A 22,644-nucleotide genomic window follows, 5' to 3' on the forward strand; every position below is an offset into this window, starting at 1 on the left:
AATGAAGTTTCCGACGTACTTCAGGCGAGGCACGGATGTCAACGCCGGGCTAATCGACAGAGGCTAATCAGTCACACCCCGTATGACGCAACCCACCAGCTGACTGTCAGCTGTCATAGCATTGGTTCAGCTCGCTAGAGAGCATGTATTTAAGCTGTCAAAACATGTCATCGTTCGCTCTTGCCATTACTGCTGATCGCTCGTATCTGCGCGCTCACCCCACCTGCTCCCCTGCTCCGCCCGTGTTCTGTCGATGTCATCTCCGTTGTTGTTGTTGCTCTCTGTTCCGGGGGTATTGCTGCATTCTTCTGGTATTCCACTATGCGTCGGCTAGTGGAAGCCGGGGAATTACACTAGCTTAGTCTCTGTGGCGCTCCGTGGTGATCGTGGGCCGAAACATCTCCGAAGGGCCATCCAGCGGTCCCTCCGGTCACCATGGAGGCAGAGACTCTAGGCTGTATCTCCTTCGCACTCCACGAAGCGCTGGCCCGTTGAGGCCAGGGACTATAATGTACAGCAGTCCTCCTGTGGCGCTCTTTGACGGTCTTAGTGGGCTGAGTTACCTCCGAGCGTCTTCCCGATCGCGGCCCACTCTGATCGTCATAGAGGCAGGGGGCTAGATGCCGTTCCCTCTTCCAGCACTCTGGGCCAAGCGGCCCAGAGGGGGGGAACATCTAGATTGGAATGCGTGGAAGGCATGGGGCCCCCCGAACAGATCACACCGCCAAAATTCATATGCGTAAAAATGTATATGCCGTATATATTGTTGCATGCTAATAAATGGGTCAATTTTGCCTTGTGGCCAATAAAAATGACCTTTGAGGTCCTGTGTAATGGCACTACCCCCCACCCCACCGCAAAGCATGCAGCGTTAAGATACCAGAGACCAGGACAGGTCACATGGGATGTCCTCCTGAGACCAAGGTGAAGAAACTCCGTTCGAGAGAGATGACAGGCCAGACTAAAGCACTCCTCACCTCCCTGCTGCAGGGACAGCAAATGAGACACCGCACGCACCTTCTGGGGGGAAAAGATTGTTCTTATTACATATTTATTTATATATTCATATACTTTTTACATAATTTAGTTTTGTAATAATAATAATAACACAGATCTCAAGAGGAGGAGATGTGAAGGGGATGTGGTGGAGGAATGTCATCAATTCATTATTATTAATAGTCATCAAACAAACTACACAGATACCAAAGATTTCCTAAAATGCAAGTTGACATTATATAAAACTATCTTATTTTTTGTTTTGTTTTTCCTTCTCTCTAACACTGGTGGACATAGAGGTGGGGGTGGGGAGCGGCATTGGGGGCTGACTGACCAATACGGATCTGCCAGACAGATCTGGTGGATTTGATTGGTGGGCATGTGGTGGGTAGATACTGGTGTACAACATAAACACGCACGCACATACACACCATGGTCTCTACTCCTCATGCTTTGACCGGACCACATTAGTCATTTTTTCATCACCATCCTTATTATCCTTATTATTATAAACAACAACCATTATGGGGCCAACATGGGGGAAGAAATCTTTCAACAAAAAGAGAAAAGGAGTAGAGATCACTGTAAATACTGTCTTGTCTACGTGCTAAATACTACATGCTTTGCTCAGAGCAGCTCTCAAAACTTGCTCTTTTCTAGAATTTAAGGTTAAACTCAAGACAGCACAATTAGACACATTAGATCCTGTGACTTAGTGTCTGACTATTGAGATACTATTCCCTAGCCGGCAGACCAAGATCAAATACATTAAATACATAGATCAAATACTTGTATTTTAAAGTAATTCAAGTGCATTTGTTTTACCTCAGCGTTTGCTCCTTTTGGAACCATCCCATTGGTTGTGCTGTACTGGGTAAACAATCAAGTGCACCCCCAAGACTCTGGTCACTGTATTTGCACCTTGTGTTTGACCGTGCTCTGCTCCAGATAGCTTTTTAAACTAAACTGTGTTTGACCCAGCTCTGCACCAGACTTGGATAACAGATTTTTAAACTAAACTGTGTTTGACCCAGCTCTGCACCAGACTTGGATAACAGATTTTTAAACTAAACTGTGTTTGACCCAGCTCTGCACCAGACTTGGATAACAGATTTCTCCAACATGGTTGTAAGCAGAATCCCTCTGAGGGCAGGTTGAACTGGCCAAGAGTGCTGGGGCCGAGCCAGGGAGAGGCTGGCAGACTGCACTTGCCCCGGACCAGGGTCACATCCACATTTGTTCCCTTTCTACCACTTTAGGTACGCTTGGTTTAACACGCTGGCCGAGAGGGCCAGGGTCAGCATTTGGGGACTATTCAATTGGTGCCATGAGAGCCAAACCAAATGCAAATGGAATAAATGCATGTTTTACAGTAGGGGACAACCTTAAGGCAGTAAACATATATATTTTTAAAAGAAGTAAAAAGCAACATAAAAAAACAAAAATTTGGTCTTTGGTGTTCCCTCAAACAGAAGGAGAAATGTTAGTGACACCCCGCCCCCCCCCCCGGGCCCCCCGATATGAGAACAACAAGTTATAAAACAAGGTATTTCATGACAATTGTGCAACGAAATCATGCATCAGGTCACTGAGAATGTGAGACAATACTAGTAGTTCTGGTTGGTATAGTGGGGTAGGCCTGAGCAGAAAAGTCCATCCCCACTCTGGTCAGCAGTAAGGTTACTGTGTGAATATTTTTTAACATCTATTGAATAATCGCATTATTTAGCAAAACACGGAACATCCGTTTGACACACGCTTCCTGGTTCTGCAGAACATCTTTGTTCCTCGCACGGCGCTTGTTCCAGTAAGGTCCTTTTTATTTATTTTTTAAGGTTGCCAGGTTGGGTTATTACACCAGCACCACTTTCACAGACCATCACGGACTGGGCTACCAATGCCACAGCAGCGGTTCACAGTGCCTTTAAATGAACACGAGCAATCACGTAGGGAGCGGCTTGGGAGCAGGGCTAACAAGGGCTTGTCCTTCAAGGAATAAGTGGATAGAAGTGGTGGAAATGATGGGGGGCGGGGGATCGGTGTGTCTTCTTACAGGCAGGTGAGGAAGTGGAGGGGGTTGGTGGGTTTCCAGATGTTGAGACTGGGAGGGAGGGAGAGAGGGGGGCGGGCCTTAAGTGAGCTGGTCCTTATGCAGGGCGGAGATGTGCAGAGGAGGCGGGGCCCGTCCGCTCCACTCCCTCAGTGCGCCGTCCTTGAAGAGGAGGTTGACGGCAGGGAGGGGCACGCCGGACTCAGCAGGGGGTTGGCTCAGGGGGCCCGACACGCCACTGTCCGGGTCCGCCGGCTGGCTGCCATCCTGGGGGAGAGAGGGTCAAGGGTCATTGTCACTATAGACCAGAGCATGGGAACATTATGCCGAACAACTCTGAACCTGAATGGCAGCAGGTTGAAATGGGTCGTGGCTTGTTCCCATGAACGCACACACCTAGCCCCTTTCGGGACTATAAGGTACGGCCATTCGCCTTATTCACATGGCGGCCATATTGGTCAGTCTGAGGTGCGGATGCGGAAGTGCCCGTTGACTTCAATGGTAAAAGTTTGCTGTAAAAACACCACTTCAAGTACCGAAATAGTCAAAATAACAGGCTGAATACACTATCGGGGTTACAAACTCATCATTACCAGACTCTGATTGTTTTTCACTGCCGTTGTTTTCGCGTTTGGAAATACATGGAGGTGAATGAGCCATAGTTAGCCGTCAGCTGCATTCACTCCGATGTATTTCCAAATGCGAATACAACGGCAGTGAAAAACAATCGGAGTCTGGTAATGATGAGTTTGTAACCCCGATAGTGTATTCAGCCTGTTATTTTGACTATTTTGGTTCTTGAAGTGGTGTTTTTACAGCGAACTTTTAACATTGAAGTCAACTGGGCACTTCCGCATCCGCACCCCTAATTACGTCAGACTGACCAATATGGCAGCTGAGGTGAATAAGGCGAATTGGACGAGCTACCGCTCTCCGTATCTACAGTCCCTTGTCCCTCCATAGACCAGCTGATCTCCCGCTGCTCCAATAAGTGGCGGTTCTCAACAAAATGTCACAGAGAAATTTCAAAGATACTCACTCACTCAGGATGGTTTGGCCATAACTGGCGCTGGGTTTCGAATGCTCAGAATTGCTAGTAAACAATTTTAATGTATGTTATTCATCTTCTGTCTAACTGCCTTGCCTAGAAAATGGTCGATCTTCTGCGTTTGTTATTGGTGGTGCGCCCTGCAATCACTACACTCGCTAGCGCCACAGAAGACTGACCATTTTTTAGGCCAGGCAGTTTGACAGAGGTCGAATAAGATACATTAAACATGTTTATTAGCAACAGGGCTGTCGCCAGTGCTGTGCAAGTCGTGCGGTCGCACAGGGCCCCTCGCAAGCTGGGCCTCACGCGAGATAGACTAATAGACTAGTCAATCTGTGATAAAAGGGTCCAAATGTGGAAAACATGCAACATACCTGTAAATGTTTGGGTTTTTTGTATTTTGTTCATGAAACCTTCCCACTTAACATACCTAGAAGTTATTGTTCAAAAAAATCTTTAAATGGAGACTCACAGAGTTCTCAACTGTTACTGGGTATAGGCACCGATAAGAACGATAAATAAAAATAAGCTGTTATTAGACCAAGGACATCATGACAAGTGCACAATGTGTCTGCTGTTTGCTGAAAGACAATGGCAACAGAGAGCGAGAGAGAGAGGTGAGAGAGAGAGATGCAGAGAGAGAGGTGAGAGTTATGCAGAGAGAGAGAGATATGCAGAGCAAAGTAATGTGCCATAGTCATAAAACAATTGAGACACAAAGAATAAAGAGTGAATTTCATTGAGTTGACGTGATGATATAAAGCCAATTGTTTTCAGTTGTTTTTATTTCCTTTTAAAAACTATAAAACCATAGCTGATGCATGATAATGCTGTATTATAATGCGTATGACCTTGATTCGTGTGCATATTAATGGGCCTCACGTGCCAAGTTCGCACAGGGCCTCGCACCCCCCTCGCCACGGCCCTGATTACTGTAGCAATTCTGTGCATTCAAAACTCAAAAGCCAGTTATGGTGAAACCTTCCTGAGTGAGTATCTTAGAAATTTCTCTGCGCCACTTTGTTGGCCTCTGCATTTACTGGAACTCGCCTTTACCAGTTCAAAGTTCCGCCCTGATCCCACCTCGTTTTCACCCGAAAAGGGGGATGTCCACATGCATGTACTTCATATTTACTACAATATGATGTAATAGTGCTCTGGTCTATCTGCACAGTGTACACAGTACAGTACATTCATGTATGGAGAAATACAATGGACGGTATGTCAGATTAGGATACATCCTAATGTATTTAATGAACATGTCAAAGAAACAAATACCGGGCTCACACTACAGGATATTTTAAACCCTAACCGATTTCGAAATCGGGTTGCATCACGCTCATAAGGAGGATCTCAACAGGTGTTCTTCTCTGGAATCTCAAACATGAGCACACTACAAGATTTGAAAATAACGGCTCATCACTCACTAGAGAATATCGTGCCCGATCGATCCTCCTTCTTAAGCTCTTTAGTTTGCTATTCTTGCACTTTTCTATTCAGTACTAGATTATGCTCTTAGTCACTTGTTTTAGAAAGGAGATGCACTTGTGAGTTCTGGCAAGTAGTAGTACACTGACTTTTCCTACCTTAAATGCAATTATTGTAAGTAACTTTGGATAAAAGCATCTGCTAAATCACTGTAATGTGCCTGAGCCACTCAACCAACCACTGCCATCTCTTGTAAAATAGGGACGTAATAATCAAAATGTCAAACATGGTATACGATTGGATCTGTAAACCCCTTACACTATAAGGTAATCTAGGCCGACCATCGGTACCGACCAATGGTTCAGACCAGAATTCTCCTCCGATTGTCGGGAGGGGTAAATTTGGGATAAATCGGCCCAAAAATCATGTAGTGTGAGCCCGGCATAAGGAACTAAGTGTAATGAGTTAAAATGACTAAATGTGATACAGTAGATTGAATAAACAAGCCAAGTACAACGGTCGGTACAGTTTCCCGTGTTTCCCCTACCATTGCCTTGGAGGGGCGGCCCGCCCCCCAACGGAACCCTCCGTCCTCCTGAAAGACCCAAAAAGCCAAAAATAGCAAACTTTTAGATAAATTAGCATCGCGGCTATCTGATATTTTATGACTGGGAATGAGAGATGATGAAATGAAAATATGTTCTATTACTGTAGCTAGCTACAAAAGTAATGCAACTTAGTTTAGTCTATGTCTTCTGATGTTAGTAACTATGTGGGGCACATTGTAGGCTTACATTAGCTATGTGTTGTGGACTAAATGGGTTGGTTCCCATTTTTCCCTATTTAGGCAATCCATTTTCAGTAATGCTTCTTTTCAGCTGTTCAGCATTCACACACATTTTCTGCAGGAAATGTTATTTTTTTCTAGAACTATGTTTTTATTTTTTGTTATATTGAAATTATTATTATATTGTCTTTGAAATCGAGAGTTTAACATGTTTTTGAATGATTTTTCAAGATGCCCATCCCCATCCATTGTATGACCAAAACGGTGGTAGAGCAATTATTAACTTTCTCGAAAATGCTAGCTTTGTCAACGTTTTGATCTGAACCATTGTATATGATCATAAGTAACCTTAAAACAGGGCTAAACATGCATTTTCCCTTTACTACTCCTTTAACATTTTCTTTACCTTTGTTAAGTGCACTCATTTCATTTCAGCTCAGTGTAGAGAAATGCACTGATAAACTCCTTACCGTGGGTGTCTATGACGGCACTATTGATACTATGTATCTGTGACACGCCCGCCCTGCGACAACACTAATCATTTCAGGGTCTACCACCCCCCCTGAAGAAAATCCTAGGGGAAACACGGGTCTTTGACTGTTCAAATGCTTCGTTGATCTGATTGGAGAGATAGGAGGGAGCTCACACCTGGAACGACTGCACAAAACTCAGAACTTTCAGCGAGAGTTTTCTGCTGGAGTGAAGCAGCTCTTGAAGGCTGTGAAAAGAGAAAAAAAACAGAGGCTTTGTGTCTTTGCACTTTTGGTAAGCTGGCTTCAGAAGCATGACAACAGGAGCATGCTTGTTTTAAGCTCTTCGGCTACCTGTCTTTGCTGCAGAGCTTGTGTGAGGCGATCTTTCGACACACTTTGCGGTTGAGCTCGGAGCTGAAGAGGGGCATCCCGAAACACAGCTCCAGAGGGACCCACTCATCCTCGCTCGATGACGCTGTGTGAGTGAGAGGGGCGCGGCGGGGGGCCCAGGTTGGGATAAGAACCACATCAAATACTACCAAATGTGTTTATGTACAATATGCCTTGCTTGTTGAATGGGAGACGCAAGACACATTTCCATAAGGTGACTCAATACGGTCAAATAAGTTCTCATATCAGACCACATTAGTCTTGCTTACTACACTCAAAACAGAACCAGTTTTGAGTGGTCCACCAGGGCCAGGACCTTACACAGCAAAAGCAGCTTCTTCACCACGGCCAAAAGCCTCATCAATAAAGCCCTCTGACTCTGCCCCTTCTGACTCTGTCCCCTCTGCACACAACCTCTGAGTGTACTGCACATAGGCTCGCACACCACACACATATCACACCGGCACACACATTGTACATATAAAAACATCCCACACACATTCTCTATATTGTATTTTGGATATGATTGTATAACGTGCACTGCCCTGTCTTTGCATCTGGTCTAGTGTAGTCTCCATCTGTGTTATGCATTGACCCCAAAAAAATCCTATATAACTCCTAGTAAAACTATGTGGCTGATAAACTGATTGTGAGTGGTTAGTGGACCTACTGTCTGCTCCAGTCCTCCCTTTGCTCTCTGAGTTGTTGTCTTCTGTGACCAGCTCAAAGGATTCCGTACTGCCGTTGGTATCGAAGCCTCCGCCCAGATGAGTGTCCCCTGCTCCACACAGAGAGAGAGAGAGAGAGAGAGAGAGAGAGAGAGAGAGGAGCAACATATCAGAGTTTTCACATGGACAATAACGTTGTCTATTCTAATCCAATCTGAGTGTCTTCATTGGACAATCCACTGTGTTGTCATTCAAACCTTGCTGTGTATCGCAGCCTGTATTGACACACATCGTTTGTGAGTTTCAAAAACAACAGTGTCAGGGATCAAGGAATTGATTTTGCTGTCATTATTTCAGTCTAATCCGCTTCAGGTAAAGGGTAAGCCTCTGATCCACATCCATTAACAAAGATCAGCACCATTAGGGAAACAATTAGCAACACTCATAATGTGATTACACAAGACTGGAGACAATAGTTATCAAATTTGCAACATCAGTGGCAATGGATTTGGACTCTGGGTGATACTCGCTAATGCGTTGTGTGAGTGCATGCATGCGTTCGCTTGCCTCCATGCATGCGAGTATGTGTGTATTTGTGTTCCAATGCGTTCCATGAGCATTTAGTGTATGTGTTCCCATGCATTCACGCCTGTGTGTGTGTGTGTTTGTGTGTGTGCCTGTGTGCGCGTGTGTGACGCCCACCCCGGCAGTCGGTGGTGTCGCTGGCCCTGCGGCGGTGTCTGTTGTTGGGGTTCAGCATGGTGACGTAGCCACACTGGTGCTCCAGGTCCACCTTCTCCTTCAGGACCTGCAGGGCCTTGTGCATGCACATGTTGGAGCCGGAGAACTCTGCACCGAGACCACCACGGAAAGGAACATTACATTTACTTTGACTTTGACATTTTGAAAAGCACAGAGTAACAGAGCACTGTTTAAAGTAGGAGACGTGTGGACAGAGATGGAAGCAAAGAGGACTTTAATTTTCAGGTTGGCCAGCGCTGCTGTACATGGAGCCCCCGATATGTGGCTTACCTCCCTTCAGGTCCTCCTCGTCGAAGGGGAACGGAATGTGAACGGTATCTCCATGGCCGTGCATGCCGTGCCCCTGCACATATGGAGAGACACGCATTCTTATGGAGAGACACGCATTCTTTGCAGTGTGTGTGTGTGTCTACTCAGCACTGTCCTCCTTTATCTGTGTGTATATGCATGAGTGTTCTGTTTTTGTGTGTTTGTGTGTGTGTTTGTGCGTGTACTTGCGTGTTTCCCAGTACCTGAATGAGTACAGCAGAGTGGGTCAAGGCGTCGTTGAGCATGGTCAGCACATTGGAGGTAGGGACCACACCAGGGTCATGACCCCAGGAAGTGATCAGCAGCCTGTCGTAAGCCTGGGAGGAATGAACACATCCGCGCACGCGTACCCACACGCACGCACGCACGCACACACGCGCACACACACACACAATACGGGGTTTCCCATTAATAACCCTATTAATTACCCAATGTGTGCCGCCACAGTTTTATAATGAACAGAAAATATTTTTACACTTCTCAAAATAACATAAAAGATCTCCTACTTTCAGTTTTGCGCCCTTAAAGGTATAATATGTTATATGTGGATTAAAATAAACATTTTTTCAAAAATAATACATCCATAGGGCTTTGCGAAGGCTGCAGAGTAAAAGTATTGCTTTTCCATAAAAAATGATATTTTGTCTGAAATTATTACATTATGAAATTTTGACGGCCCGACAATGACATTCTGTTGATATCATACCAGCCAATAGTATTACAGCGTTGGTACTGCGCGCTGGGTTGCCAGGTACTATTCTAGCTTCATTACTGAGATTAGCAGTAGCCAGCAAAGTTATACTTCTATGAATTAGCAGCATTATAGATGTTGGTTAGCATCAAGTGTGTGCGCGACTATAAAACGGCAGCTTTTCCGTCCACTTCCGCTCACTCTTTTCAGCTAAACGTTTGGTAAAATGGTCGAGTTTTGTCGTCCTGCTTCTCCGCCTGAGCCCCGGCGAACCGTGCAATACGAATCTGGTAGGTAGAGCAATTATCAAGTTTCTTGAAAATGCTAGCTTTGTCAATGTTTTGATCTGAACCATTGTATATGATCATAAGTAACCTTAAAACAGGGCTAAACATGCATTTTCCCTTTACTACTCCTTTAAGAACCACATTTCACACAATCCCCCACTCACTCGCTGAAATAATGGGAAAAAAATTATAACAAATGCACGTGGCGCAGACTGGATTGGAAGATTGTAGATACTTTCGGGAAGGATGGCTTGAATGCAGGTAAATACTGGTCTTCTTTCTTTTATGTGCATGTAGATTTTGTTTCGTGGGGCAAAGTGTTTGTTGTCTTACTTTTATTGTGACACGCAAAACGTGTAACTTCCGTTTCCACCACAAGATTTTCCGTCAGTGTACTAGCCAGTATACCGAAATTCTAAAATAATAAATTCACAGGGTCTCATGCAGTCTCATGTCACGAAAATGGTTGTTGGGGTCTTGCTAAGGCCAATTCATAAACTAATAGCAAGTAAAGGTGAATTTTGAACCATAAAAAAATTCTAATTGAGCTTTAAATTACGGAAAATAATGAACTTTCCGCAACATTCTAATTTTCGGAGATGCACCTGTACATGTTGGTTTGTACATACAAATATACGCTTGCTGTCTCACTAATTCTACTCAGGAGGAGGTCTACTCAGGAGGAGGTCTACTTTCTAAATCCACAGAGGTCAGAGCTTGATGTGTATAGTAGCTATTTTGTGCTTATTCTTAGTTAAGACCCTATAGAATGCATTGATCCACTATGGAGCAGTAACAGACAGCAGAGGGAGGCATAGACAAAATGAACAGTACATTATCATCTATCATCATCTAACACATAAATGAGCAACTCTGTATCAATGTCTGCATCTCTGTCTGTCCATATTTTCCTCGGACACAAGTCGGCCTGACTGCATTCATATTTGGCATGGGTACTGGCAGGGGTCCTTGGCGGATGGTGAGGGGGACGGATTTGTAATTAATTCACGTTTTGGCTAATTTTCAGTTGGGACTTAGGCTCAGGAGCAAAATACATTTCTCCATTCATGCTCTATGGCGCGAGGACCGATACCCGTATCTTGCGTTCTGGGGGGGCGATGGGCACATAATGGACATTTTACTGACTAAATGGCCAATTACTGACTGTGTGCTCCATCAGAACTAGAACCATCTTATTGTATGGCCCGTTTTCAAAGACCAAACAAAAAATATGATGGGTCTATATGCCGACTCTATGGGTACAAATCTTAACTAGATAACCCACCCCACTCACATATGCCCCCTGCCTTTGGAACACCCTGCCAATAAGAATGTCTGGGACCGTGGAAACTTTTGAGCGAGATCTTAAAACATATTTTTAACATTGCTTTTACTACGTAGCTTTACTTGTCTTAACATCCTAGTGTTTCTAAATTAGCTTTCTCTGTTTTTGGAGTTTTTATTCTATTTTACTGTATCTTTAATTTTAATTTTTAATTATTTTAATTTGATTGTTTCTTTTCAATCTGTTCTGTTTTTATGATTGTTTTTATTCATCTCGTTTTATGGAAAGCACTATGTGGTACATTAATTTGTGTGAATGGTGCTATATAAATAAAATGACATTCAACAAATGTACATGTTGACGACGCAGTAAATGGTAAATTAATCTTTTATCCAAAGCACTTTACAATGACCCAGTCTCACACACATTCACACACCAATGGCGGCAGCTGCCATGCAAGGTTCTTGCCTGCTCATTGGGAGCAATTTGAGTTGAGCATCTTGCCCAAGGACACTTCAAAACAGGTTCACTGTGCACTTGTTGTGATCTTCTAATATTCGTGTTCAAGTGCTGCAATAAATAATGTGTATACAAATCAAATGTGAAATTCCCTTACGTTTCCCTGACTTTCAATGAGTAAAAAGCTGAATTTCCATGACCTGTATTGAACGGAAAAAACTGTTCACACGTGGGAAGGTCATACATGGGCGCTGAAATATCAAGTAACCATAACAACCACTCATGCAATACGGGAAACACGTCAAATAACCTGAAAAAGAAAAATACTGCATGGAAAATATTACATTTTGATAAATGGCTAAAATAACTAAAATCTAAACATACTACAGACTTGGCTCAAAAAATGATCAAATCCCATGACTTTCCATGTCTGGAATATACTTTTTAAAATTCCATGATATTCCCGAAATTCCATGACTAGAGGGAACTTTGTATATAGTATTGTGTCAACACACTACAATAAAATAATGTTTGAAATGTGTTGTCCAACATTTCGATTGTTACATGTTGACATGCCAGCAAACAGTATGAAGGCAGCATAAGCCATAATGGATTTAAGCGCATGACTGCTTATACAGCCACACTTGGCTTATGCATTTGTACGTCATTATGATTTACATTCATGTAACAAGTATTTTATCTGAATGGGGAATGTGATCACGCCAAGGTGAAAGAAGAGCATGTCATCATCAGTGTTTGGCAGTGTGATTGTGCCAAAAGGCAAAGACAAAGGGACAATGTGCCGAGGAATGTGCTTGTGCAACGGGCCGCTGCATTCCCTCTGTTGTTCTGCCAGAACCTGTATCTGCCGCTCGCCTTCAGAAAGACAGCTGCGGGGTGGTGGCGCCTATCAAACCTGTCCCGGTAGTTCGGTGACGTTCGACGCTTCAGACGCCATCTATCACGTGGTCATTGTAATCTGACACAAGCTCCGACACACTTTTGTTTGGCATTGGCGGCACGCGCACAGACACCTCGGTGTCGGATGACCCATCACTGGACCTGGCTGCATCCGAGACACCGAGGCCTTTTGAGGACACAACATTGTTTCCTAGAGGGTCAGAGGTCGAACCGCCACACTTTCACAAAACCCTGCGTGAACTCTTGAAGTTCAGGATCTAGATACTGTATGGCCATACTGTATCTAGATCCTGAACTTCAAGAGTAAAGACCCTCAAACCCAAGGACAAATATCTTCAATCTCCATACACACACACACACACACCTGGAAGATGTCTGGAAGTTTCCGGAGACGGGAGCCCTTGGAGAGCAGCAGGGAGGGCGGTCCCTGGCCGGTCACATGGTACAGGTAGAGTTTGAACCAGATGGAGCTGACCTCCGGGATGGCTGGACCGATGTGCTGCAGGAGTCACACACACGCCGCCCCCCCCCCACACACGCACGCACCCCCCACACCCCCCACACACACACACGCATGCAAACATGTACGTACACACACACACGCGCACACACACACACGTCGATCAGTGAGGTAAGGTGCAACTCAAACACAGTTATGACGAGATATGAAGTTTTGAGTTTTGTAGACCCCAGAGTCAGAAGCTGTTGCCCAACTGTCAGCTAATGGGCACCAGAATTAACAAACAAACAAGGATAAACAAACAAACAGGAAGCAAGGCCAAGCAAACCACAGCATGAGGAGGAGAACAACAGCTTCAGCTCTCCCTCTCTCCTCCATCAAAGCTAAGCCACTGACGGGAGGGTCTGGAGGCGAGCCAGCTACCGGGATGGATCTGGAGCCTCTGCTCTTCAGGGCCATATTTCAGGCTTACACACAGGCACACACACACGCACACACACACGCACACACACACACACACACACACACACACATACACACACGCGCACACACACACACGCACACGCACACACACACACACGTACGCACGCACACACACACACACACAATCACATACTTTTTTCCAGCACTTTGAGATTGTTTCCAAAATGAAATGTGCTATATACAGTAAATACAATTAATGATTATTGTTATTACACACACACACACGCACGCACGCAGGCACGCACGCACCCCACCTGTCAGGGAGGGGCACCCCTCATCACGCTGCCTTGAGCTGTGAGAGTGGGGGACTGGAGGAGGAGGGGATGGGGGGGTGCGGGGGGGAAGAAAAGTTACCTGGGGAGTGCAGCTGCTGATTGGCCGGATCTCGTTACTGAGGGGCGCCATGGAGACCAGCAGCTTGTAGTTCTTGTTGAGGACGCGGCTGCAGGTGGCCGGGTCCAGGCCCAGCAAGCTTTCACAACGCAGCAGGTCCAGCGGCAGGCCTGGGGGGGGGGGGTTTGAACACAACGCTGCCAGAGTCGTAAACAAACACACACTATCTAGGGTTGGAGTCATATAGTCCTTGACCAGAAACGACCTCTTGGCTACTATTGCTCATATCTCTCCCCATTACCCTATTCAGAACGTGTACACCTTCTTGAATGTAACAAATAATAAGCAAGATGAGACACAATGAATCGGTGTGTGTAAAACCGCAACAGGTGAAACGATATGGCCGCTAGCTTCACCTGACCCTATAATTGGGCGAGTAGTTGTGTTTATATCAACCTAGGGTGTCTAGGGGGTAAGGGGCTGGGTTATAGTGAGGGCTGATTTTCGGACACAAGGAGACACCAGACCTAGTCTTATCTGGAACATCCAAACAAACAAACGCCCCATTCCTTCATTCTGGATACTGTAGAAGATTTTTAACTGATCTAGTCAAAAAGGATTTGCCAGGATTCGCTGAGGTGGTGAAAACTACTATTTCTATGACAATACCCTGTTATGTTTCTGAACCTGGGGCGAGTTCATGGACGACCCCCCTGAAAGTCGAAAGCTTCCATTGCGTTTGGCTGGCAGATCCTCCGTTGACAACATGAATACGAGACGGTGTAGGAGGAGTACTCGTGTGTGTTTTACCGATGTTGGGCAGGTCGGGCCCCTGGTCGGAGGTCAGCTCCTTGTTGTAGCGCAGGAAGAGGATGGTGTTCCTGAGGGTCAGGGCGTGGTCAAAATACCGCTGGGCCTCGCCCTCCGCTGTGCTCTCCACCTTAACAGAGAGGGACGCCTTCAGCGTGTGTGTGTGGACAGTATACAGTATGCAGTGTACATTGTGTGTGTGTGTGTGTGTGTGTGTGTGTGTGTGTGTGTGTGTGTGTGTGTGTGTGTGTTTGTTTCAGTGTCGCCGCCTCCCTACACTGTGTGACATGTGCAAATAAAGATGTTTACTTCGGTATATTGCAAATGTATTGCCAAAAATGTGTGTAGTGCTAAAGATTGCAGAAGCCCTTGTGTGTACTGGTTAGCCCCTCCCACTAGGGCAGCGCATCAGCAGTCACCTTCTCCAGCTCCGCCAGGAAGCTGTCCAGGGTCTCGTCAGACAGCTTCCCCACCTCGAACATGGTCACTGCGTGGCTCTTCAGGTTCTGCCAGACCGAGACACACACACACACACACACACACACACACACACACACACACACACACACACACTGAGGTTACATGGTGTCAGTGCAACAAGTCAAATAAATGATACAGTATAAGCGTTTGCTTATTTAGGTCCGCATTTTCAAAATACTTTGCAGGGGCCCAAATATAATTCCATTGCTGTCATGTTTTTGGGTCTTTTAACATGTCACATTTCATAGATACAAGCAAGCTTCTAGGATGGATTCTTGATGGTAAAATATACATAATAAAGTATATTATACCACACACACACACACACACATACTGTACACACTCTCACTTTCACGGGGGTCACTCACAGGGGAGAGGTTGCCCATCATGAGGAAGGCGGTGAGGGTGGAGTCGAAGAGGAATGCGATCCTCTTGGTGGGCGGGGCTGGGATGCCGAGGCTGCCGATGCTGGCTGTGTCTGCTGCCAAGGGAAAAAAACAACAAGTCCCATGAGCCATAATCCCTTTGGGCTGGCCCCAAGGCCTGCTCATGGGGTTCCACCCAGCAGTATGAGCCTGCAGAACAGACTCAGCATGACAAGACTGTACACACACATCCAGAAACTTTTTCAAAAAGTACCAGGTGTTACACGGTTATATATTATATTGATTCAATAAAATCATACAAACTGATTTTCTATATCTTTGACATATAACTGCCAACAGTGAGCAAATATTACATACAATTACGTACTACCAGGATCCTCCCTCTTAAGCCTCGATTCTATTTACATTTTCTAATCTTGCACTTTGGCTTTAGCACTAGATTATGCTCTTAGTCACTTGTTTAGAGTCGAGATGCACTGTTCTGGCGAATAGTAGTACACTGACTTCCTACGTTAAATGCAATTATTATTGTAAGTCGCTTTGGATAAAAGCATCTGCTAAATGACTGTAATGTAATCGGCAGTGGACCTGCATCAAATCAGGGTCGATTATATATTATAGAGCAATTACTAAATGTATGATTTGCCTCACAGTTGGCACTCGTGAGTCTACCCCATTGATTTCAGTGCAGACAGATCAAGCCCAGATGTGCTGCACCTTGGTCCTCCAGGCTGGTGGTGTCCGTGTCCGTGGCTGAGGAGCCGGCCTCCATCACAGGGCTGCTCTGCTCCCAGGACAGCAGCATCTTCTGGGGGTCCATGGTGCTCCTACCACGCCCCACAGGACCACATCACTCAATCAGTCAGTACAGTACCACAACATACAGGACCAGATCACTGAGTCAACTAGTACAGTACCACAACATGCAGGACCACATCACTGAGTCAACTAGTACAGTACCACAACATACAGGACCACATCACTGACTCAACTAGTACAGTACCACAACATGCAGGACCACATCACTGAGTCAACTAGTACAGTACCACAACATACAGGACCACATCACTGACTCAACTAGTACAGTACCACAACATGCAGGACCAGGGTTGAGTTTCCAAGAGGCATCGTAGCACTATGTTCATCGTAAGCTACGGTGTTCATCGTAGCGCTACAATGAACGTAGCGCTACGATGCCTCTGGGAAACTCAGCAACTGATCAGAGTCAGTACCATAATATAAGGACCAGATCACTCAGCCAGTGTGCCTGTGTTTGCTTGGAAATTACTTTTGTGACAAGCAATACACTCAACACCAACTCCGTACTCTATTACTATTACTATTTGCTCAATGTCGGGATTTGAGGATGCATATTGAATACGTCTAAATATTTAATAGCTTTGGTGCACAGGATGGAGGTATGGATGAACGAACGAATTAGAGGAAGCCATGTATGGATAAATACTGTACATAGATGAATGCATGAATGAAGAGATGTGGTCCAAATCCTACTTGAGTCTGTTGACAGAGGGGGCGCTCTTCCAGCTGGGGTGGAGCTGCTCGGAGCTGAACACCTGCCCCTTCTTCAGGGCGAAGCCCAGGCGACAGTACATGGACACAGCATTCTGAGAACAGGGTTAGAATACACAGTGGAAAATCACTACCGTGAAAGCCGACACAACACTGCACACGGCATTCTGATTAAAATATTCACACTAATATTTAAGTCCATTCAGTCTAGTGATAACATATTGATTAGTCTAGTGATGACATATTGATGATGCTCTATCTGCTCATAATCATAAAAAAAAAAAAAAAAAAAATCAATGTCATTCACAATTCAGTCAAACAAAATGGGTAACCAAGCATTATAATTCTTCCTAATGCTTGGTTAGCATCTAGAGTATTTTGAAAACATCTATCATTTTACAACTTGTCAAAACTTGAAAGTGTGAAAGAAGTTAAAGGTCCAGGCACTCTATAAGGCTTTTTAACTTTTTGCCAGAAGAGTGCCTTGGACTTTTTTCTTCTTTGAACAATTGTGTTCCCGACCAAAGAGCACCTTCATAATACCTGTCTGAACTTTAGAACACTCCTGCCCTTTTCTTCTTGAAATTACGAAATTTGAAAGTTCCTGCATTGCGCGACTCATTTCGAAGCGACAGTGTCCCTGGTAGCCTATCTGGCCTTGATTTTTTTTTTTTTTTTGGCGAGATCACTCTAGGCGCATAATGGATCTCCTCCCGCTGCTATTCCTATGGCTGGCGCTTCACCTGGCCAGGTGTCTTATGCCTAATCGGATTCAGTACAGCAGGGAGCTTCCCAGTCAAATAGATCAAGGGATTTGTCCCTCAGGCCTGTCGGCGGTAATCACCGCAAATCACGGACTATAGCGAGGGAGAAGAGGTGGCATCCGTCTCAAGATGAAAGGTGTGTCCCTCTCTCGCACTCCTCTTCCCTCTATCAAACCGATGAACTGCAGGCTCAGGTGCGCTACAGCCATGAATTTAGGGATGCCTGTATTCTGGCGTTGTCTGAGTCTTGGCTATCGGACAGAGACTTGGATAAGGATTTGGCAATCGAGGGATTCGGAAAAACGATTCGGTTGGATAGAGACGCTGTATCCACGGGCAAAATGTTGGGTGAGGGATTATGTATTTTTGTCAATGAAGGTTATTGTAACGCGAAATCCGTTATCATCAGAGAGAAGCTCTGCACGGCGCATCTCAAACGGCTCTCTATTTCTCTGGGCCCCCGTTCTCTTCCTTGGGAATTCCCACAAGTATTCGTCACTCTGGTGTACATTCATCCGAGGGCGAATGAAGGCAACACGTGTGAACTTATCCACCAAGTGTACAAAACAGGCACAAAAACTCCTTCATACCTGTCTCCATCAGGATCTTAAATGCTTTGGGTCAAATGTAGTACCAGTTGTTAGTGTTATTGTTGTTGGTGCGGCGCTGCGACAGTGGTATGGTGATGATGATGATGGCTACGACGGACACTTATTACTGCTGTTTCACAATGCATTGTTGATGATGTGTCTGTGTGTTTGTTATGTGGTTTTATATTTTTAAGTTGCTGTAACACAAATAGCCCAGTTTGGGACAAATAAAGGGAAGGGGACTTGACTTGACAATTTTCAGTGTTCACCTTGTACCACGCTCCTCATTACACCCGGGTGGTTCCATCGTGTGCTACAGTGAAAAGCACTCTGGGAAAACTAGGTCAGAGAGGACGTGACTCAAGCAGCACCTGAACCTCCGACAGTTAACTGGCTGCCCTGGTGCCATGGGGGGAGCAGTGGGACTGACCTAACTGTATACGTGTGTGTATGTGTGTGTGTGTGTGTGTGTGTGTGTGTGTAGGTGTAAATCACAGCTTCAGAAAATAAAAGTATTTGCTTCTTCCATGCATTGAACCAGCTGATTACATGAATTAGCTCCCCTACCTGGCTGAAGGGGTCTTCTAATTAGAATCAGCTGGTTCAGTGCATGGGTGGAGCACACACATGGGTAGTATTTTTCCTTTCTGAAGCTGAGTTTTACATAAGTGTGAATTATATCTAATGCCTGTAGCTGCCATTGGACAATGATACTAAAACCATTACATACATGGTTTCATTCTTAAGATCTCATTTACCAATCTGGAGGTTACAAATTATACAGTCAATTTCACTTGCACAACTGTTTGTGCCTGTGAGCCCAATTTCAAAATCCATCAGAAAACATGACTGCAGTAGTCCAACCATTTTAAATTGCTTCTCCGTTTTGTCAGCATCAATTTGGGAGACAGATTGAATCTCAGTTTTATAGTTGGTTAGAATGGTGCCACTATTAACCGCTCCGATGCCATCTTCTACAGTCTAAGAAACACCCACCTTCACTAGACCCAAGTCAATCTCTAGCACGTTGGCGAGCTGGAATTTTAAATGAGAGAGAGGGGGGGAAGGGGGATAGAGGGAGAAAGAGAGAAAGAGAGAGAAGGAAAGAGTCAAATTGCTTTGAATGTCTGATGGCACGGAAATTACTTCTAGCTTACGGCTAGATAATAAACAAATATAAATAAATGAATACAAAGACAAACAAGCAAACAAAATTGACCAACAGAGCCTCAGACGGGTGTACAGTACAGTGTATATATAAATGTACCTACCTCTGAAACATTGGTCTGCTCGTCGATGGAGACAAATATTTTGTAGAGGAGCGTCTCAAAGTAATCGCCCTGGACCCGGTTCATCACAAATCCTTCCAGAGGGGGCACTGGAAACGGAACATAACAACAGCAAGGGGTTTGTCATCGGCCACCGCCAGGGAACAAACAACCCCCCACCCCCACAAAAAATATGACCAAGATAGAAGCCTTTCAGAGCTTAAGACTCTCTAAATGTTTTCTCTCTGTTTATCCTCCAAATGGATTCATGATGACACAATTACCTCAGGAATCAATGGGCACCCATTTACCCATAATCCTCGACAATGGGAGCCCTAGATTTGGCTGAGATAAAGACTGTAGAAGGTTCGGGCTCATCATCGTGAGGTAAAAACTCTTGGGAGGACCAGAATAGCAATAGCGGGAGGATGGAAAGGAGCCACGGACACACAAACGCGCACACTCACTCACTCACTCACTCACTCACTCACTCACTCTCACACTCTCACACTCTCTCACACTCTCTCACACTCTCTCACACTCTCTCACACTCACACTCACACTCACACTCACACTCACACTCACACTCACACTCACACTCTCACACTCACACTCACACACCTGAGATGCAGCTGTCATCAGATATGGGCACGTCTAGGTAGATGTATCCCCTGTTGTACAAACCTGAGGGAACAGGAGAGGGAGTTCAGAGCAGATGTCAACGCAGGCCTACTGTGTGGATTTGAGCCCTACTGTGTGGATCTGAGCCCTACTGTATGGATCGGAACTGTGACAAAAAAACATCCCTATTCACGACACAGAAGCATGTGAGATTACGTGATCAGGATGGTGAAGCCAGGCTAGTGGGTGTGTATTATTTAAGTGCAAAAAAGTGCTTTTCATACAAAATCTGGGGGGCAGAAAGTCTCGCCACCACGGAGAAAAGGCTTTCATCGTTCAAAAATCGTCTTCGCTTTGCTGAGTGAAACGCAGTAATGGAGAAACGCATTGTGCCTGACAGGGCCTAAGGCGTAATCAGGGTAATGGCAGGGGAGGTATCGCATCAGTGGAAATTGTTCCCCATTAAATTCTGATTTAACTGTGAAGCCAGACAGACAGCGATAAGAGACACCTCCAAAGGTTGTGTGTGGCAGGCAGAGAGGGGGTCTGTGGGAGGACACTCACTCAGAACCACGTTGTACTCCATTGATCCGGCCAGCTGGGGACCAGAGTCTATCATCTTATCAATGGCTTTCTTCTCCGCCGAGGAGCAAATCTGCAATCAGACACACACGGCCGTCAATTATCATCGCGGATCTCCATGAACAAAATAACAAAGTTGAAAATCTTTATTGATTACATTGTACAATTTGCAGAGAACAAAATTATGGTCAATGGAAACCAAAATCATTAACCCATTGAGAGCTGGATGTGATTAAGTGTGAGTAAGTGTTCCCTTAATTCTTTTGAGCAGTATGTATATATATATATGTTACGGTGAATGTGAGAAAACGGGGAATGTGAGCTTTTCCCGGTTAATGCGCACATTCCCCGACCTCGCGGGGAATGTAGGAGAAACATGTGCGTTTCTCACATCTCCCGGGTAATGTGCACATTCCCCGACCTTGCGGGAGATGTGAGAAATTGGTTAGTATTTCTCACATCTACCGCACGGTCGGGGATTGTGCACATTAACCGGGAAATGCTTACAATTCCCGACCTTGCGGTAAATCTAGGAAAGCGCAACCGTATGCAAAACTTCTGCGCAGCCGGGTGGTGGGAGAGGGCTTATGTGATGCCTCAGAGGGCATGCACCATAAGAGGCACCCACGGTAGTTGGGCTAACGTTACTGGCGCACACCTGTGAGAGATTTTTCGTTCCCACCTTCCTGTTGTTGCAATGTTCCTTTTGCGTTTGTTAACTTGATCACCAGTGTATCCTCCTAATACTACTTAGACTGTGTGCAGCATAGGCTATATTACTGTTCAAAGTAGACCACAGACTGTTATTAACTGTAGGGGAGGACCGGGACGAATGAAAAACTTTTTGGTTTGATCAGATTTACACAGAAATTAATAACGATGGAGATTACATTTTTTGATGACAAAATGTCCTTTACTAACCTATTAGTTGTAAGTTTCGTTCTGTGGTGTAACAGTTCAATTCAAGAGAGCCGAGAACAGAAGATGTGTTGTTTCTCTTGTCCCTGCCGTGCGGGGCGAGTGAAACAGAGGAGTGGGACTAGTGAAACAGTGAGATTGTTTTGCTTATTGTGTTGCGTAGCCTAGCGGCTTGTAGGCTAATTATCTTAACTTTCAACACATGTATAATTAGACCCAATTTAATGTTTCCATTAATGCAATTGATGTTATGTATTCGAAAACCATGGGCAAAATGTCAAGCGCCTCTCGTTCTAAGCGCACGAGCCCTCTCCCACCACCCGGCTGCGCAGAGGTTTTGCATACGGTTGGACTTTGCTAGACTTACCGCAAGGTCGGGAATTGTAAGCATTTCCCGGTTAATGTGCACAATCCCCGACCTTGCGGGAGATGTGAGAAATACTAACCAAACCTACGTATCGTTTGGTGAGGTCCTTGCAAATACCCAGCCCTAGTGCTCCTCAATGCAGCCATTGCCGACAGGCAATCCTGTCATGCTGTATCAGAGCAGGTATATTACTATGAAGGCAGCGAGGAAGGGAGCATATTCAGAGTATTTCTCTACGAGTGCGTCATAGCGCACATGTCATCGTACCCTGATGTCGTCCTCGGTGATGTAGCCCGTCTGTGCCACCCACCATGGCTCCACAGAGATCTCCACTGGCTTGGCGGGCAGCAGGTCCCGCGCCGACTTCCTACGGAAGAATTTCTGACAGCAGGACACGCGAGAGAAAAGCGGTGTAAGCAAGTTCAGAGACAGACATCGGAGAGTAATCATGTCATTATTTTCAGTCATTATTTTAACACATTCATAAATCTAAGT

General features: G+C 45.2%; 1 protein-coding gene across 2 annotated transcripts in view; it reads right to left on the reverse strand.

Annotated features, from left to right (window-relative positions):
- Window positions 1–2,537: 2,537 nt before the first annotated feature.
- fam91a1 (family with sequence similarity 91 member A1) overlaps window positions 2,538–22,644 on the reverse strand; it is a 29,152-nt gene continuing 9,045 nt past the window's right edge. The window contains exons 6-24 of one of the 2 annotated variants that reach the window (XM_084454864.1): window positions 22,417–22,530; window positions 20,847–20,937; window positions 20,283–20,345; window positions 19,665–19,771; window positions 19,390–19,428; window positions 17,022–17,134; window positions 16,227–16,336; window positions 15,492–15,601; window positions 15,063–15,149; window positions 14,644–14,773; window positions 13,855–14,003; window positions 12,922–13,056; window positions 9,118–9,231; window positions 8,876–8,948; window positions 8,546–8,692; window positions 7,846–7,953; window positions 7,137–7,260; window positions 6,961–7,030; window positions 2,538–3,313 (exon numbers count right to left, since the gene is read on the reverse strand). In XM_084454864.1, coding sequence (XP_084310990.1) covers window positions 3,128–3,313; window positions 6,961–7,030; window positions 7,137–7,260; window positions 7,846–7,953; window positions 8,546–8,692; window positions 8,876–8,948; window positions 9,118–9,231; window positions 12,922–13,056; window positions 13,855–14,003; window positions 14,644–14,773; window positions 15,063–15,149; window positions 15,492–15,601; window positions 16,227–16,336; window positions 17,022–17,134; window positions 19,390–19,428; window positions 19,665–19,771; window positions 20,283–20,345; window positions 20,847–20,937; window positions 22,417–22,530 — 2,070 coding nt within the window. In that variant the 3' untranslated portion in view covers window positions 2,538–3,127. Of the gene's footprint in view, window positions 3,314–6,960; window positions 7,031–7,136; window positions 7,261–7,845; window positions 7,954–8,545; window positions 8,693–8,875; window positions 8,949–9,117; window positions 9,232–12,921; window positions 13,057–13,854; window positions 14,004–14,643; window positions 14,774–15,062; window positions 15,150–15,491; window positions 15,605–16,226; window positions 16,337–17,021; window positions 17,135–19,389; window positions 19,429–19,664; window positions 19,772–20,282; window positions 20,346–20,846; window positions 20,938–22,416; window positions 22,531–22,644 lie in introns of both variants that reach the window. The other variant, XM_084454863.1, reaches the window with a different exon arrangement.

The sequence above is a fragment of the Borostomias antarcticus genome (assembly GCF_949987555.1).
Source record: "Borostomias antarcticus genome assembly, chromosome: 21".
Classification (NCBI taxonomy): domain Eukaryota; kingdom Metazoa; phylum Chordata; class Actinopteri; order Stomiiformes; family Stomiidae; genus Borostomias; species Borostomias antarcticus.